The sequence below is a fragment of the Magnolia sinica genome, chromosome 11 (genome assembly GCF_029962835.1).
Source record: "Magnolia sinica isolate HGM2019 chromosome 11, MsV1, whole genome shotgun sequence".
In the NCBI taxonomy this organism is placed as follows: domain Eukaryota; kingdom Viridiplantae; phylum Streptophyta; class Magnoliopsida; order Magnoliales; family Magnoliaceae; genus Magnolia; species Magnolia sinica.
The window spans coordinates 71,647,840-71,665,186 of NC_080583.1; the positions used below are offsets into that span (position 1 = coordinate 71,647,840).

Genomic DNA, 17,347 nt, shown 5'->3' on the forward strand with positions numbered 1-17,347 from the left:
TAATGTACTTGATCGCATGCGAACTACTTTTCCTTCCTCACACACGTTTCGCGCAAGCATGTCATGTATATAAAGGGATAAACAAGTCATTTACAACCATAGTAATAATGATTTTTGATGTAACAAAAGATGAAATTTAATGTACAATAACTAGCTGTTAAAATCTTGCTAAAAATCATGATAGAGCCTATCCCAAATAGTTAGAATGAAGTAACATTAAAGATGGCCGTGTCTTCACCATCCAAAGCGAAGACCCACAATCTAGACGGTTTGAAGGAGTCACCATCACTTAAAAAGGACAACAGTGGGTGAGATACTAAAATCGTGTCATGTAATTTGATGGGTTCTAAAAATCCCCATAACCATAAGTTTTATAAAGTTTACTGTGATGACTATGCTACGTCCACTCCATTATTATGAAATATGTACAAGTAGGTAATTTAAAAAATAAGTGCAAGTAGGCTACGCAAAAGAAATGACGTAGGGGTCATATCCACCGAAAAAACTTTCTTGGTGCCCCTCGGAGTTTTTAGGACCAGGCTAATCTCTCTGTTCTCCCTTTTAAGCTGGGGATCCCCCATGAAGGGGGCTTGCATGGCATGTAAACATCACGGTGGTTGCTGGCTGATTAAAGTTTCAATGGTGAATATTTATATTCTTAGTGTTACTGTGGTGTGCTGTGGTGTGCTGCACTTGAATACGTGGATTTGCATTATAATTGCGTTTGTATATTAAAATCAGCTTATGATGGACGGAGGAGTGTATATGATCCCAGTTCATCGAGACCCGGCTACTGCAGGTTAAATTTCCTAATTTCACATGCACAAGAGAGCTTGTGCACATGCACATGTTGTTAATGTGCCAGGACACAACAATTGTTAAATCTGACCTTCCATCAGGTCAACTGATCAGTCTAGATCGTCTATTTTAAAATCAGGCAATTTCACACCTCAGTTGTACCACATCGTATCAAAGCCAATGAATAGCTGTAAAAAGTCTGTGACCGTCAAACCACCTTGTACACTATGGCCCACTTGAAGAGTGAGATTATCTGATCTTTCAGGACTATGATCTAATAACTATTTCCAATTTTATGGAAAGCTTGGATCTCGCACGCGTGTTTCATCTTGGAAAGCGTGCGAATGTGTACGGCTCCTCAGGCGCGTGGAATGAGCAAGCCTATATAATAAGATGCTTTATTTCACTACTTCTCCGCCCATTGGTAAGAAGAAAGCGAGAGAGCGAGAGCGAGAGCGAGAGAGAGAGAAACTCATTCAGAGAGAGAGAGAGAGAGAGAGAGAGAGGGAGAGAGAGAGATGGGGGGAGAAGAGAAGAGGCATCAGATGATGCAGAACCTGTTCGGCGACCAATCAGAAGAAGAAGAAGAAGATGAAGAAGAAGAGCTCGATATCGGCCATGATACTCTGCAACAACCCCCTCATTATCATTCGGTAACATCTCCCTTCCCCATCTCCATCTCTAATTTTGAACTGAAAAAGGAAAAATTCCGATCTGGGGTTTTCAAAAATTTCGATGTTCTTGCTGTTTCCACCCTAAACACATCCCGCTCATCTTTCTTCAAAGCGTGAATCGATGTTCCAGTCTCCTTTTCGATCCTTTTAGATGAAAAATAGAAATAGTTTTTTTTTTTGGAAAATGATTTTTACACCTACCTGTTTGTGCTATTGTATTAGTAGAAAGGGTGGTCGTCTCTGCCAATTAGGGTAGGTGCAAATACAACATCTTGTTTCCCCCCTTCCCCCATTCTAAGCCATTCTCAAATAAAGATCCAATCTTGGGTCCAATTTGATGGAAAATTCATGAATTCATGGTGATGTGGTAGGAACGTGTGGCCTGGTTGTTGGTATCACTGGGACTGCTGGAATTGTTGTCAGAAAACCTAGGTGATGACCGTTCTTCCAGTGGGCCTCACCGCCAATTCCCCCTGTGAGAAGGTCCAATGTCCCACCGATCAGACAGCCCTAATTGTCCAGTCAATGGACTTTTGCTTCTTGGATTGCGAAATGTTTTCGTTTTTAGTTTTGAAAGTTCCATCCTACTAGATATCTAATTGATAGGATTTTGCCACCTTGGGCAATCCATGATGGGGCCTAGCAGGACAAATGGTTCTGATCTTGAGGGTGGGTCCCATGTATATGGAGGTCCCATGAAGGGAATACTTTTTCATAGTGTACCACTGAGAGTTGAGGCCTTTGCAAAGTAGAATTGTAATGGTTGACAATTTTAAAAAGAACTTCATGATACCGAATATGTGCTTCATGTGTTGGGAAGAGGAGGAAACTATTGGCAATTTGGCATATATTTCTTCGCTATCATGTTGCGAAGTATGCTTCCATTTCTTTTCAGGATTGAGATGATAATGCAATCATCCTTGGAAAGGATAGTTTGGGGGTGGTTTAGTGGGTATTTCCTAAGAAAGGCTCGATTATGTGGAAGATGGCGCCTTTTGCTAGTGCACTTGGATGGAAAGGAATATATGGATTTTTGGTTAAAGGTAAATCTTCAACAAGGCCTTCTTTAGTCAAGTGGGCTTTAATAAGGGAAGAATTTATAACATATCCAAGGAGAGACTTGTCATGATTGATGATAAAGAGCTAAGCAACAACATGTTCATAGGATGAGTGTAGCTAAAAATGAGAACGTTGAGATGAATGAGTGGCAAGACGAGGAAGGATAGAATTAGAAATGATGCATTCTAGTGAATATGAAATAAATGAGGGTAAGTGGATTTAGATAGTTTGGTCATGTGCAATGGAGAGTTGGAGACCAAAAATTATGCTGATTAGGAGTGAGTTGGTGAAAGTTCTTTTTTGTTTTTCGGGTAAAATTAGAATCATTTTATTAAAAAAGAACAGAAAGATCCGACAAGCAACTCATAAAGCACAAGTACATCGGATAAATCTGTTATTTGCAGGGGACACTTTGAGTTCTTGCTTTAGCAAGGTTACTAGCCCGATCGTTTGCATTAACTCCAAAGAAAACCATCCTTGATGATGCTAACCACCCTCCAAGGACACCTCTTGGATGTTGTCCATGCCTGGCATTTGCAAATTCACCCTTGAGAATGCTTAGGAGGAAGTACCTAATTGCCGCTTTACCGCATTGAGAACATCTGCCGCCACTGCATAATTCAAGTCCACCATCCTGATTGGACCTGAAAATTCTATTAGGAGGTTCCCACTTCTGTTGAAAACCACCCCACCAACTCTTGTTGGTCCCAGGTTCACAAAGGAGTGCCCATCAAAATCAATTTTGAACTAGCCTTCCGAAGGAGCCAACCATCTCAAGTTCGGGCCTCTCTCTCTCTCTCTCTCTCTCTCTCTCTCTCCTCCCACATCGTTGGTTTTCAACTTTCATTCCACTTGTATTCCAGCAACTGTCTAGGAATACGTTTGAATCTTCAGCTATCATACCTATACCCTCTTGTACCTCTGAAGGTTATGCTATTCTTCTCTAGTCACAGTCCATATAACAACATGGAAACAAGTGGCTTAAATCAGCTTGCCCATAGGGCTCAAGCTGTAACCACCCAGCTATTAAAGGCTTCAACAAAGTGTCCCGTATCGGTATCGGTTGGCAACGGTGCCCTCCGAAACCGATACGGATACGGGGGTGTAACGGCGATACAGGGGCGTAACGGCGTAAATTTTTTTTTTTGCTAAAAAAATATGGATTAAATCCGGAATATTCTAAGCATTCCAAATATGCATTCATTTATAAATTGGAACATGTTTATGGAGGTGTAACGGTCCACTCTTTGGTGAGAAGTTGTATCGGACTGTCTGATGAATTTATGAACCAGATAACCTGAATTTGACTACAAAATTCATATATTTAATTTTCTAAATATCTAATTTATATACTTAACAACTTGATATCATTTCTCCCAATAGTTCTTTAAAAAAATGAAATTAAATTCAGGTAGATGGCGCTGCCAATTTGGGGCTGACTTGGAGGACCAATCTATGCACCAAATCAGCCTCAAATTCATGCAATTTATTGTCATTATCCCACTTATGAATTGGTGGACATTTATTAGATAGTGAATCATGAAAAAAATCAAAAGGCCCTATTTTAAAAAAATAAAAGTCCACAAATTAACAATTAAAACTATTCAAACAATTTGATTTTGGCATTGTGAGTTAGCAATTGCAGTCCATAATTTAATTGCTAAATTTTAAGTTAATATGTCTTGTGTACAATTTTTTAAGGCTCGAATTAGGCAGGACTCAGATTGTGAAGTGTGTCAAAGTTTTTTGGGCCCCACCCATGATGAATGTGTTATATCCACACCGTCCATCCATTTTGCCAAATAATTTTAGGGCATGAGCCCAAAAATGAGGCACATCCAAAGCTCAGGTGGACTGCACCATAAGAAACAACAATAATTAAACGTTCACCATTAAAAATTTATTGGGGGCTACAAAAGTTTTAGATCAAGCTGACATGTGTGTTTTCTCTTCATCCACATCAGTGTGACCCAATTAATAGGTTAGATTGAAAATAAACATTACAGGGGACCTTAAGAAATTTTTAATGGTGAGCATTCTATAACCACTATTTCCTAGGGTGTGGTCCACCTGAGATTTGGATATTATTAAGTTTTCAGATCCTGACCTAAAATGATGTGGCAAAATGGATGGACGACATGGATAAAATATATACATCATGGTGGGGCACACTCGGGTCTGATCAGATCAGATCAGATTGGATGGAAAATAAACGTTACCGTGGGCCTTACGAATTGTTCAACGGTGCAAATCTTATCTCCGCTGCTATTTTTGGTGTGGTCCAGATGATTTTTGGATATAATTCATTTTTTGGGTAGTGCTCTGAAATGATCTCTAAAAATAGATGAAGGTGTAGATGTAATAAATACATCACTGTGGAGCCCATATAACTTTGATCTCCTTTGAACCGTTCATACGACTCGGAGCTCGAGGAGTGTCATCGCTCGTCTTAGCGTGACACGTACCTACAACTAGCTAGTGCACGGTACGCCTGCAAAAAAAAGAAAAAGGGAGAGGGAAACCGAAAAGAAAAAAGAGGGAAAGAAGAGAAAAGAAAAGAGAGAGAGAGAGAGAGAGAGAGAGAGAGAGAGAGAGAGAGAGAGAGAGAGAGAGAAGAAGAAGAAGAGGAAGAAGGCCGCAGCCGCAGCTGCCTGAGAAGAAGAAGAAGAGGAAGAAGAAGAAGAAGAAAGAGAAGAAGAAAAGAAAGGAAAAGAGGTACGTTCTTTTTTTTTCCAAAGCCCGTAACAGCCGTTACGGGTCAATAACGATCGTTACGCCCGTAACGGGCGTTATGGTTGCAAAATTAGCTCATCGCCCGTTACGCTCCCGTATTGCGTAATGGACCCCACCGTTACCGTTACGTATCGGCCGTTACAGCCGATACGTAACCGATTTGGGACACCTTGGGCTTCAATGATAGAGCTTGGGAAAACCCTTTGCATACCAAATCCGGCCAAGACACTGCCCTGGATCTCTTTTATTGTCCCGCAGTGGATGAAGCTATGATTTGTGTTCTCTTCCATTGAGCCACACACGCACACACGCGCGCGCGCACACACACAAACATATATATATTGGAAAGACGAAGATAATTTATTAGAAAAGCTTGATGGGCAAAAGATACAAGAACCCTGCCGACCCTACATGACAAGATCGTGGGGGAATAGGTCCCATTCTTTTCCCCATGCCAAGTTATAAAGAGGCATTCCATCAAACTTGGCACAACCTAATGGACATTGAATTAATTGAAAATTGCTTCCAAACCTTTTGAGCAAACTGACAAGGGATGAATAGGTGGTTCACTGATTCTGCATCCGAAGCGTACATTATTACAACGATTAGTAATAATCATCGAACTTTTTTCTTCAAATTGTCGATTGTGAGCACATTGTTCTACCCCACGAACCGTGTTCAAACCACAACCTTGGGCCTTGGGGGTGCCCTGGATTTCCAAATGTCATATTACATATGGGCTGCCATGGGTCTTTGGGCCTATTAGTTTTTTTTTTTTTTTTTTTTCAGTTTTCTATTTTGCCCTTTTACTTTAAGGGTATTCTATGTAATTTGGCATATTTCATCCTACAAATACAATAAGGGTGGGATGTTCAACCCCATTGGCCTTTCTCTTCTTTCAAAGCTTTTCTATTTCACATTGTATTGGAGCCTAAGTATTGTTCATAGGGTTTCTTTTTTCCTTGTTCTTTCCTCCTTCGATTTTTCTCTCCTTTTCCTCTCTTCTGCTAGTCTTCTTTTTCTTCTTTTATGCATGTATTTCATCTTGTTTTGAGGGTTGTGGGTGTTTTTTACCCACTGATTTGATTTGACTTGAGAGGGGGAGACTTGCATCTAGAGATTTTTTAAGTTTTTTGAAATTTATGAAGTTTGAATTATATTGAAGTTTTCTTTGAGGATTGAGACGTGTGGCTGTTTTTTTTTTTTGGGGAGATTTGAGAGAAGGTTTTGCTGGACAATCATCTCTAATAAAGGTTTTGATTTTTTTCTTGAGTCGAACCTTTGTAGGTTGATCGAGCCTTTCATATCTAGATTTATTGAAATCCATGCACAGTAACCCTTATCTTTTAGATTTGTTAATCTAGCTGTAAGATCTTTCTTCTCTCTTCTTGTTTTTTCGTGAATTGGGATTTGACTATTATTTGAACTTTGTTTTGATCCGTGTTGTGTGGATTCCTTATGGCCTCTTCGTCAAGGTTTGCGACAATTAATTCAATCAACTCTAAGATGGAGAGATTTATTGTTCATTCTAGAAATCCTGCAACATACGAAACACACAAGTAGTGGGATATATCCCACACGTTTGATTTGGTGAGCATCATTTTTTTTTTTTCCCGATCATTTTTTGCTGTAAATCATATTAAATCAGTGTCAAATTGTTACAAATCCATGATTTTTCATGTTTTCATGAAAAATCATGGATTAAGAGCTTCAATTTCTAGATTTGAAGACTCCTGTCACGCCCTAGACTCGGTAACCGGACTCACAAGGAACCTGATGGCCGGTTCTGGCCGCAACAATCTCCGTAGTATCCCATTCTTGGCTCCCGAGGCAGGTTCCGATCCTGGGATCCTACAAGGAGGATTTTTATAATAGTATAATCATTCCATTATGAGCATACCCAAGATCACAACAAGTATATCTGAGAATAATAAAGGCACACATCACAAAATCCACTACGAATTTGAACTTTTACAAATATCCATAAGGTTTAAAAGGACATACATAAGATAATAGAAGAAGGAGAGGAAAGGAAAGTCTGCAACACTAGGTCCTTAAGTTCAGCGCTACTCTAAGCTCCACCACTACGACGCCTACCTAGGATCTCCTGCACGCATCAATCATGCATAAGCTTATAGAAGCTGAGGGTGGTGGAAGCGTGTGATAATGGTGGACAGAAGAATAGGAGTTACAGGAAGAGGAACATGCTTAATGACAATATCACTAGCCTTGCCAAGGCTTATCGTGAATACGATGCAATGAGTACTGGGCGCCATACCAAGGCAATGCATGAAGGGGCTTATGCAGCCAATGCTAATGCGATGCAAGGTAATGCCAGTGCTCATATCCAATCCACATATCAAGTACATTTCTAATCATAAGGAAATCACCGGGGTCCATTACACTGCTGGATGACTGCCGCTCTACAGACCCCGCACAGTCAAACGAGCGTAAGAGACCTCACTACCCGCTTGTGGACAGCCAATCACCAACAAGGCTCAACGATAGCGGAACCATTTCACGAGCTGGTCAGACTCAGCCTAATAATGCCCTCCCTCACAGGCGGATAAGGCTACATCCCTACCCAACCGACTACACGACAGTGGGGGTCGCGGCCTAACGGTATAAGGCCCTTGTGCGCTAATAGTTTCCACTCGGTCACGACGTTGGGGCAGTCCTTTGGTACCATGGAAGTTTTGAGAATTTCACCCATGGACATCTTATGCACCCGGTATGCTTAAGTAATATTTCTGGTGTCCACACATACGGCCATCCACGAACATCCCTGTGGAGGCAAGGCCCTAATGAAGCAAGGGCGGTATCATCATGAAATGCGATGCCAATGCATGAGTCACACGTACAGATCATGCACAAGCTTCAGGCACTCAACATGCACAAGGGGAGAAACTTCGTCCCTCTATGACCACCATATAATGCTATCAATTCACACAAATGATGCGTATGGGGTCACAACGATGTAAGTGTGCTACTTGGAGAATGTATGTATTCCTCCTTCCCAAGGAGGGATAATGACGAGATATATATAGACAAGTACTCTTAAGGAGAAATGAAGTTCTCTTGGTAGGGGCCCAACAGTTTGGAATGACCCACAAGGTAGGGGAGTCCTAAGGCCTCAGAAAGGAAACGGACCTAACAAGGTCCAAAGTGGGCCTTCAACCACCTATAAGGGCCTTGTGGGCCTACCTTAGGGCCACCAAGGAGGACATCTAACCTCAACTAGGTCCCAAAAGGTAGCCTGCTACGTATGTAAAGTAAGGTCTAAGGCCCAAGCAATGCGTGGCCTAATGGGCTATGCATAAAGCCCAACTCATAGGCAATATGGTGGGCCCTCAAGTAAGGTTTGGGCCCAACCATAAAGGTTATAAATCCATATATTGTGGTAGGCTTCATGGGTAGCCCAGTAGTTCATCCTCATGGGCAAATTTCATATTTTAAACAAGTGAGTTGGGCCCCACTTTTTGGCCCAAGTACAGGGTCAACTTAGTGGGCAGCCAAGGGCCCAACTACTTGCATATTATAGGATAACCCTTAAATCCATCACAATAGATATGAGAGTATAGGCCCAAGATTAATGAGCCTATCTAAAAGGATTTAGTCTACAAGGCCTAAGGAAATAGTCTTTCAATCACATGTAATATTCCATTAAAACTCAACTTGGGTGGGCCTCATATGGGCCCTAATTACACTCAATAATATTATAAAAAATGGTAAGATAACTGATTTAAATCCTCCTTAAATCTAGTGGGCCATACTGCACCAAAACAAACATTTATAGGCAACAATTATTGGGCTCATTGCCAAATTCCAGCCCACCCATTTTCTGGGTTGGTTGGAATCCAACAACAAAAATTATTTTATAGCATATGAAATTTATGATGGCCTACATACATAATAGTGGGTCCCACCAGATGAGAGGGGGACATACAACTCATATATCAAGTGGGCTGTGCCATTGGAGTGCAGGCCCAGCAGCAGCCCAATACAGGGATGCCTCATGTGTAGGCAGCCCTATGGGCCCGAGTATTTAGCCCAAAATCTCATCCAAATGGGCCTCAATTGGAAACCACCGAAGGAGAAGATGATCGAGTCCCCTAAGGACCCCACATGGATGGATGATTGGATATACAACACATCTAGGTGGGCCCACAAAGCAGGCTGGACGGCCAGCCAAGGCTAGACGCCCCAGCCTGGGCGTCCCTGCCTGGTGGGCCACTCCAAGCCGCACCGCGGGTAGTACAAGGGCCCGATGGCTCTGAAATTTTGCAGGGTGATACTTCCATGGGTGGGCCACACCCCCACAAAATTTCAGGATTTTTGGACATCTAGAAATACTGTAATTTATTTAAAGAAATCAGTCTGTCCTGAAATTCTGCCTGATCTGGACACCACAATATAGTGGGCCGGTCCAGCCACTGCCATGGTGTGTACAAGTGTCCATTGGCCCCAAAATTTTATAGTGGGTCCTACCATGGGTGGGCCACCTCTTTGCAAAATTTTAGAATTTTTGGATACTCAGAAGTATTTTAATTTATTTATGGAAAACAGTCTGCCCAAAAATTTTGATAATCCTGGACGTCCCAACGTGGTGGGCCAGTCCGGCCCTTGTCACGGTGTGCACAGGGGTCCATTGGCCCCAAAAATTTGTTTGTGGGTCCCACCATGGGTGGGCCACTTCCCTGTAAATTTTCATAATTTTTGGATACTCATAAGTATTTTAATAAATTTCGAAATTATAATCTGTCCAAGGTGAAATATTGCTGGAAATATAACTGTCCTGAATTTGGGCCATCCAAATGGGTAGGTTCTGGGCCTCCAAAATTTCTGAAATTTGGACACAAGGTCCCTTATCAAGCCTACAACAAGGTGGGACCCAGAAAGATCTGAGAAAATATTTTTAAAATTTTGTTTTTATGGGACTATGCTGCTGGACTGCACAGCAGAAATTTCTGGCAGTCCACTATGCTGGCCCACCCTTTTGGATGCCCAAATGGGGTCCATTGGCCCTAAAATTTTGCAGGTAAGTCCTACCATGGGTGGGACACCTCTCTGCAAAATTTTAGAATTTTTGGGATGGTAAAAGTATTTTATTTAACTCATGCAATTTATGGACAATAAGGTATATTGCTGCCTAGGGCAACCTATAAATAGAAGTCTAGCAAGAAAAATCCTCATGTACATCAAGGTGGGGCCACCTAGATGGGCCACACACATCCGGAACATGCTCCCAACCGATCCGGACCTTGCATGTACAAGTGGACAGCAAGATGGGTCTCCATATGTCCAACAAATGGGACATAGGGGCGTCCCATCAAGTGTGGACGGTTGGATGTGCCTTGCACATCAGGTGGGCTACCATGATCAGTAACATTAGAGAGAAAAAGAGGGAGAAGGAGAATAAGAAAGAGACATCGGCCATTCAAGAGGGATTTCGCCACTATAAATCCCCTATGCATAAACAGAGAATCAACCATATAATACTCATCTTATAGATCATGCATCCATGGACCTTCATAGTAAAAATCTGAGGTGGGGATGTCATCCCCACCATAAAACAAAGGTCTAGATGACCTTAGAAGGGCTGAGATTATGAAGTGCATCATAATGGGGTCTATGGAGAATGACCCCATCATGGAGTGACACATGCATGAAGGATGGCCAATGGCCTCATCCAAAGGGTTAGATGGGGCCCCCACAATGATTGGTGGGTCCCACATGTCCCAAGCATGAAGAAACAAAAGAAATAGGAGAGGAAGGAGATCAGCAATTGTAGGAGCACCCACCTTAAGATCACTCCTTCCTTCTTCAAGGACTAATTCCAAAGCTTCAAGGGAAGGCCTCTAATGGTGGTGATGAGGATTAGGTGGGATTGGGAGAGAGAAGAGGGAGAAGTTGCTGGAAAATGGGGAAGATGGTGGACTTCCCACCTTGCAAGAGAGGGAAATGAGACAAATGAAAGAGGAGAGAGAGGGAGGGAGAGTTGTAGAGGGGTAATCACGAGCTCTCTTACCTTGGGTAGGAAAACTCATCATGGCAAAGTAGGGTGATATAAACAAAGTTGTAGACTAATAGGTTTGGGTGGTGTCTAGAATGGGTGGTGTTTGTTCCATGGAATTTGTAGTGTGTGGGTGGTGTGCATGAGAACTTGTGCCATGGGAGTGGTTCATATGCTTCTGTACAAAAAGTGGGTCACATGATGAAATGCTTATAACTTTTGATTTATACGTCGAATGAACGCACAAGACGCGTCGTTGGAACCGCAACGATGATACGAACGAGATGGCATTGGTTTAGGGCTGATCCGAGTTGGATCTACGTGACCGGACTCAAAGATGACCGCAAACACAATCCGAGGGTTGCGGGTCGCCGGAATTTGACTGGTAGGACCACGGGACCAAAATGAACAAGATGCATACTCACACACATGCACATATGGGAACTAGGGTCGGGTCTCACAATCCTTCCCACCAACAAAGAAATTTCGTCACTGAAATTGACAAAACCGGAATAACAAAATGCATAAACATCATATATATATATCTTAATCATCAATCACAAGAGAAAGCAATACAAGTAATACAAGCAATCAATCATCGACTAAATGGGTATAACGCTCTTTAATCTCGGCCTCGTGTTCCCAAGACGCCTCGGCCTCCGAATGATGACCCCATTGCACCTTCACCAAGGGAATCCTGAGGACCTGCTCTTTCCGATCAAGAATACGAATCGGCTGCTTAATGTAGGAAGCATCCTCACGGACCTTGAGTGGCTGCCAATCAATCACGGGAATAGTGTCCGACCCACATTTTCGCAACATAGAAACATGGAACACGTCGTGGATCATGGACAACTCAGGAGGTAAGGCAAGCCTATAGGCCACAACGTCCACGCGCTCGGTAATCTTAAAAGGTCTAATAAATTTCGGGGCGAGCTTGCCCTTCACACCAAAGCGAACCACACCCTTCATAGGCGAGACCTTGAGATATACCATGTCCCCGACTGCGAACTCGAGGGGTCGACGCCGATGATTAGCAAAACTCTTCTGCCGGCTCTGAGCTATGCGCATCCTCTGCCTGATAACATTAATAGCTTCAGACGTCTGCTGCACAAGCTTGGAACCTAAAAGAACGCTCTCCAACCTCGGTCCAACAACTAGGAGATCTGCACAGTCTACTATAGTGCCTCAAAAGGAGCTATGCCGATGGTCGCCTGATAGCTGTTGTTGTATGTGAATTCGGCGAGGCGCATATGATCATCCCAACTGGTCGCAAAGTCGATCAAACAAGCTCTGAGCATATCCTCAAGGATCTGGTTGACCCTTTCGGTCTACCCATCCGTCTGTGGATGATAAGCGGTGCTGAGACGTAAAGTGACCCCCAACGCCTGCTGGAAACTCCTCCAAAACTGAGACGTAAATCTGGAGTCTCGGTCTGAAACGATCGAAACTGGAATGCTGTGCAGCCTCACTATCTCCTCAATAAATACCTTTGCAAGCCGGTCCATAGACCAGGAAGCACGCACCGGAATAAAATGAGTCGACTTTGTCAGACGATCGACGATAACCCAGATGGTATCGTGACCACGCTGAGTCCTCGGCAAACCTGCGATGAAGTCCATCGATACGTGCTCCCACTTCTACTCTTGAACGCTCAACGGCTGCAAGGGACCGGGGGGTCTCTGGTGATCGGCCTTGACACGCTGGCATGTGTCACACTTGGCCATAAAACTAGCAATCTGGCGCTTCATCCTCTGCCAAAAATACTGCCTCCTCATATTACGATACATCTTCGTGGAGCCTGGGTGAATAGTAAGTCTTGATCGGTGTGCTTCAGTCATCAGATCACGACGCAGCTCTAGCACGTCCGGGACACATAATCGGCCTCTTAAGCGTAATCCACCATCGGAACCAATCTACCAGTCTGATTGTTCCACGGATGCAGCCTTTGCTCGGTACTCCTGAAGTGACTCGTCCGTTTGCTGAGCCTCGATCACCCTAGCCATCAAAGAGGGTTGAATCGACAAGCTTGAATGCTGAACGATGGAAGACTGCAGACCGAACTCAATGTCAAACTCTGAAACATCCTCGAACATTTGCCACTCACGCACCATCATTTGTGCCACCGACCCTAGACCTATGCCATCTCATTCGTATCATTGTTGCGGTTCCAACGACGTGTCTTGTGCGTTCATTCGACTTATAAATCAAAAGTTATGAGCATTTCATCATGTGGCCCACTTTTTGTACAAAAGCATATGGACCACTCCCATGACACAAGTTTCCATGCACACCACCCACACACTACAAATTCCATGGAACAAACACCACCCATTCTAGACACCACCCAAACCTGTAAGTCTACAACTTTGTTTATATCACCCTACTTGCCATGATGAGTTTTCCTACCCAAGGTAAGAGAGCTCATGATTACCCCTCTACAACTCTCCCTCCCTCTCTCTTCTTTCATTTATCTCATTTCCCTCTCTTGCAAGGTGAGATGTCCACCATCTTCCCCATTTTCCAGCAACTTCTCCCTCTTCTCTCTCCCAATCCCACCTTCTAATCCTCATCACCACCATTAGAGGCCTTCCTTTGAAAGCTTTGGAGTTAGTCCTTGAAGAAGGAAGGAGTGATCTTAAGGTGGGTGCTCCGACATTTGATGATCTCCTTCCTCTCTCCTATTTTTTTTGTTTCTTCATGCTTAGGACATGTGGGACCTACTAATCCATGGTGGGGGGACAATCTAACCCTTTGGATGAGGCCATTGGCCATCCTTCATGTATGTGTCACTCCATGATGGGGCCATTCTCCATGGACCCCATCATGATGCACTTCATAATCTCAGCCCTTCTAAGGTCCATCTAGACCTTTGTTTTATGGTCCCCACCTCAGATTTTTATTATGAAGGTCCATGCATGCATGATTTATAAGATGAGTATTGTATGGTTGATTCTCTATTTGTGCATAGGGGATTTATAGTGGCGAAATCCCTCTTGAATGGCCGGTCTCTCTTTCTTATTCTCCTTCTCCCTCTTTTTCTCTCTAATGTTGTTGATCATGGTGGCCCACCTGATGTGCAAGGCACATCCAACCGTCCACACTTGATGGGACGCCCCTATGTCCCATTTGTTGGACATATGGAGACCCATCTTGTTGTCCACTTATACATGCAACGTCCGGATCGGTTGGGAGCATGTTCTGGATGTGTGTGGCCCATCTAGGTGGCTCCACCTTGATGTATATGAGGATTTTTCTTGCTGGACTTCTATTTATGGGCTGCCCTATGCAGCAATATACCTTGTTGTCCATAAATTGCATGAGTTAAATAAAATACTTTTACTATCCCAAAAATTCTAAAATTTTGCAGAGAGGTGTCCCACCTATGGTAGGACTTACCTGCAAAATTTTAGGGCCAATGGACCCTATTTGGGCATCCAAAAGGGTGGGCTAGCATAGTGGACTGCTAGAAATTTCTGCTATGCAGTCCAACAGCATAGTCCCATAAAAACAAAATTTTAAAAATATTTTCTCAGAACGTGGGCCATCTTTCTGGGTCCCATCTTGTTGTAGGCTTGATGAGGGACCTTGGGTCCAAATTTCAGGAATTTTGGAGGCCCAGAACCCCACCCATTTGTATGGCCCAAATTCAGGACAGTTATATTTCCAGCAATATTTCACCCTGGACAGATTATAATTCCGAAATTTATTAAAATACTTTTGAGTATCCAAAAACTATGAAAGTTTACAGGGAGGTGGTCCACGTGGGACCCACCAACAAATTTTTGGGGCCAATGGACCCTTGTGCACACCGTGGCAAGGGCCGGACTGGCCCACCACGTTGGGACGTCCAGGATGATCAAAATTTTTGGGCAGACTGTTTTCCGTAAATAAATTAAAATACTTCTAAGTATCCAAAAATTCTAAAATTTTGCAGAGAGGTGGCGCACCCATGGTAGGACCCACTACAAAATTTTGGGGCCAATGGACACTTGTACACACCATGGCAGTGGCTGGACCGGCCCACTATATTGTGGTGTCCAGATCAGGCCGAATTTCAGGACAGATTGATTTCTTTAAATAAATTACAATATTTCTAGATGTCCAAAAATTCTGAAATTTTGTGGGGGTGTGGCCCACTCATGGAAGTATCATGCTGCAAAATTTCAGAGCCATCGGGCCGTTGTACTGCCCGCGGTGCGGCCTGGAGTGGCCCACCAGGCAGGGACGCCTAGGCTGGGGCGTCTAGCTTGCTTTGTGGGCCCACGTAGATGTGTTGTATATCCCATCATCCATCCATGTGGGGTCCTTAAGGGACTCGATCATCTTCTCCTTCGGTGGTTTCCAATTGGGGCCCATTTGGATGAGATTTTGGGCTAAATACCGGGGCCCATAGGGCTGCCTACACATGAGGCATCCCTGTCTTGGGCTGCTGCTGGGCCTGCACTGTAACGGCACGGCCCACTTGATATATGAGTTGTATGTCCCCCCTCTCATCTGGTGGGACCCACTGTTATGTATGTGGGCCATCATAAATTTCATATGCTATAAAATAATTTTTGTTGTTGGATTCCAACCAACCCAGAAAATGGGTGGGCGGGAATTTGGCAATGAGCCCAATAATTGTTGCCTATAAATGTCTGTTTTGAGGCAGTATGGCCCACTAGATTCGAGGAGGATTTAAATCAGTTATCTTACCATTTTTTATAGTATTATTGAGTGTAATTAGGGCCCATATGAGGCCCACCCAAGTTGAGTTTTAATGGAATGTTGCATGTGATTGAAAGACTAGTTCCTTAGGCCTTGTGAAGTAAATCCTTTTAGATAGGCCCATTGATCTCGGGCTTATACTCTCCTCTCTATTGTGATGGATTTAAGAGCTATAATATGCAAGTAGTTGGGCCCTTGGTTGCCCACTAAGTTGACCCTGTACATGGGCCAAAAAGTGGGGCCCAACTCACTTGCGCATATGAAATTTGCCAATGAGAATGAACTACTGGGCTGCCCATGAAGCCCACCACAATATATGGATTTATGACCTTTATGGTTGGACCCAAACCTTACTTGAGTGCCCACCATATTTCCTATGAATTGGGCTTTATGTATAGCCCATTAGGCCACGCATTGCTTGGGCCGTAGACCTTACTTTACATACGTAGCAAGCTACCTTTTGGGACCCAGTTAAGGTTAGATGTCCTCCTTGGTGGCCCTAAGGTAGGCCTACAAGGCCCTCATAGGTGGTTGAAGGCCCACCTTGGACCTTGTTAGGTCTGTTTCTTTTTTGAGGCCTTAGGCCTCCCCTACCTTGTGGGTCATTCCAAACTGTTGGGCCCCTACCAAGAGAACTTCATTTCTCCTTAGAGTACCTGTCTATATATATCCCGTCATTATCCCTCCTTGGGAAGGAGGAATACATACATTCTACAGGTAGCACACGTCGTTGTGACCCCATACGCATCATTTGTGTGAATTGATTGCATTGTATAGTGGTCATAGAGGGACGAAGTTTCTCCCCTTGTGCATGTTGAGTGCCTGAAGCTTGTGCATGATCTGTATGTGTGACTCATGCATTGGCATCGCATTTCATGATGATATCGTCCTTGCTTCATTAGGGACCTGCCTCCACAGGGATGTTCGTGGATGGCCGTATGTGTGGACACCGAAAATATTACTTGAGCATACCGGGTGTATTAGATGCCCATGGGTGAAATTCTCAAAACTTCCATGGTACCAAGAGACTGCCCCAACGCCGTGACCGAGTGGAAATTGTGAGTGCACAAGGGCCTTATACCGTTAGGCTGCGACTTCCACTGTCGTGTAGTCGGTTGAGTAGGGATGTAGCCTTATCCGCCTGTGAGGGAGGGCATTATTAGGCTGAGTGTGACCAGCTCCTGAAATGGGTTCGCTATTGTCGAGCCCTGTTGGTGATTGGCTGTCCATAGGCGGGTAGTGAGGTCTCTTATGCTCGTTTGACTGTGCGGGGTTTGTAGAGCGGCAGTCATCCAACAGTGTAATGGACCTCGATGATTTCCTTATGATTGGAAATGTACTTGATATGTGGATTGGATAT

General features: G+C 43.7%; 1 protein-coding gene across 3 annotated transcripts in view; it reads left to right on the forward strand.

The window, feature by feature from the left end:
• The first annotated feature begins 1,257 nt into the window (after positions 1-1,257).
• The window catches only part of LOC131219328 (protein LEO1 homolog), a 68,859-nt gene continuing 52,769 nt past the window's right edge, over positions 1,258-17,347 (forward strand). For all 3 annotated transcript variants that reach the window (XM_058214407.1, XM_058214408.1, XM_058214409.1), the window contains exon 1: positions 1,258-1,451. In XM_058214407.1, the coding sequence (XP_058070390.1) occupies positions 1,317-1,451 (135 nt within the window). In that variant the 5' untranslated portion in view covers positions 1,258-1,316. The remainder of the gene's footprint in view (positions 1,452-17,347) is intronic.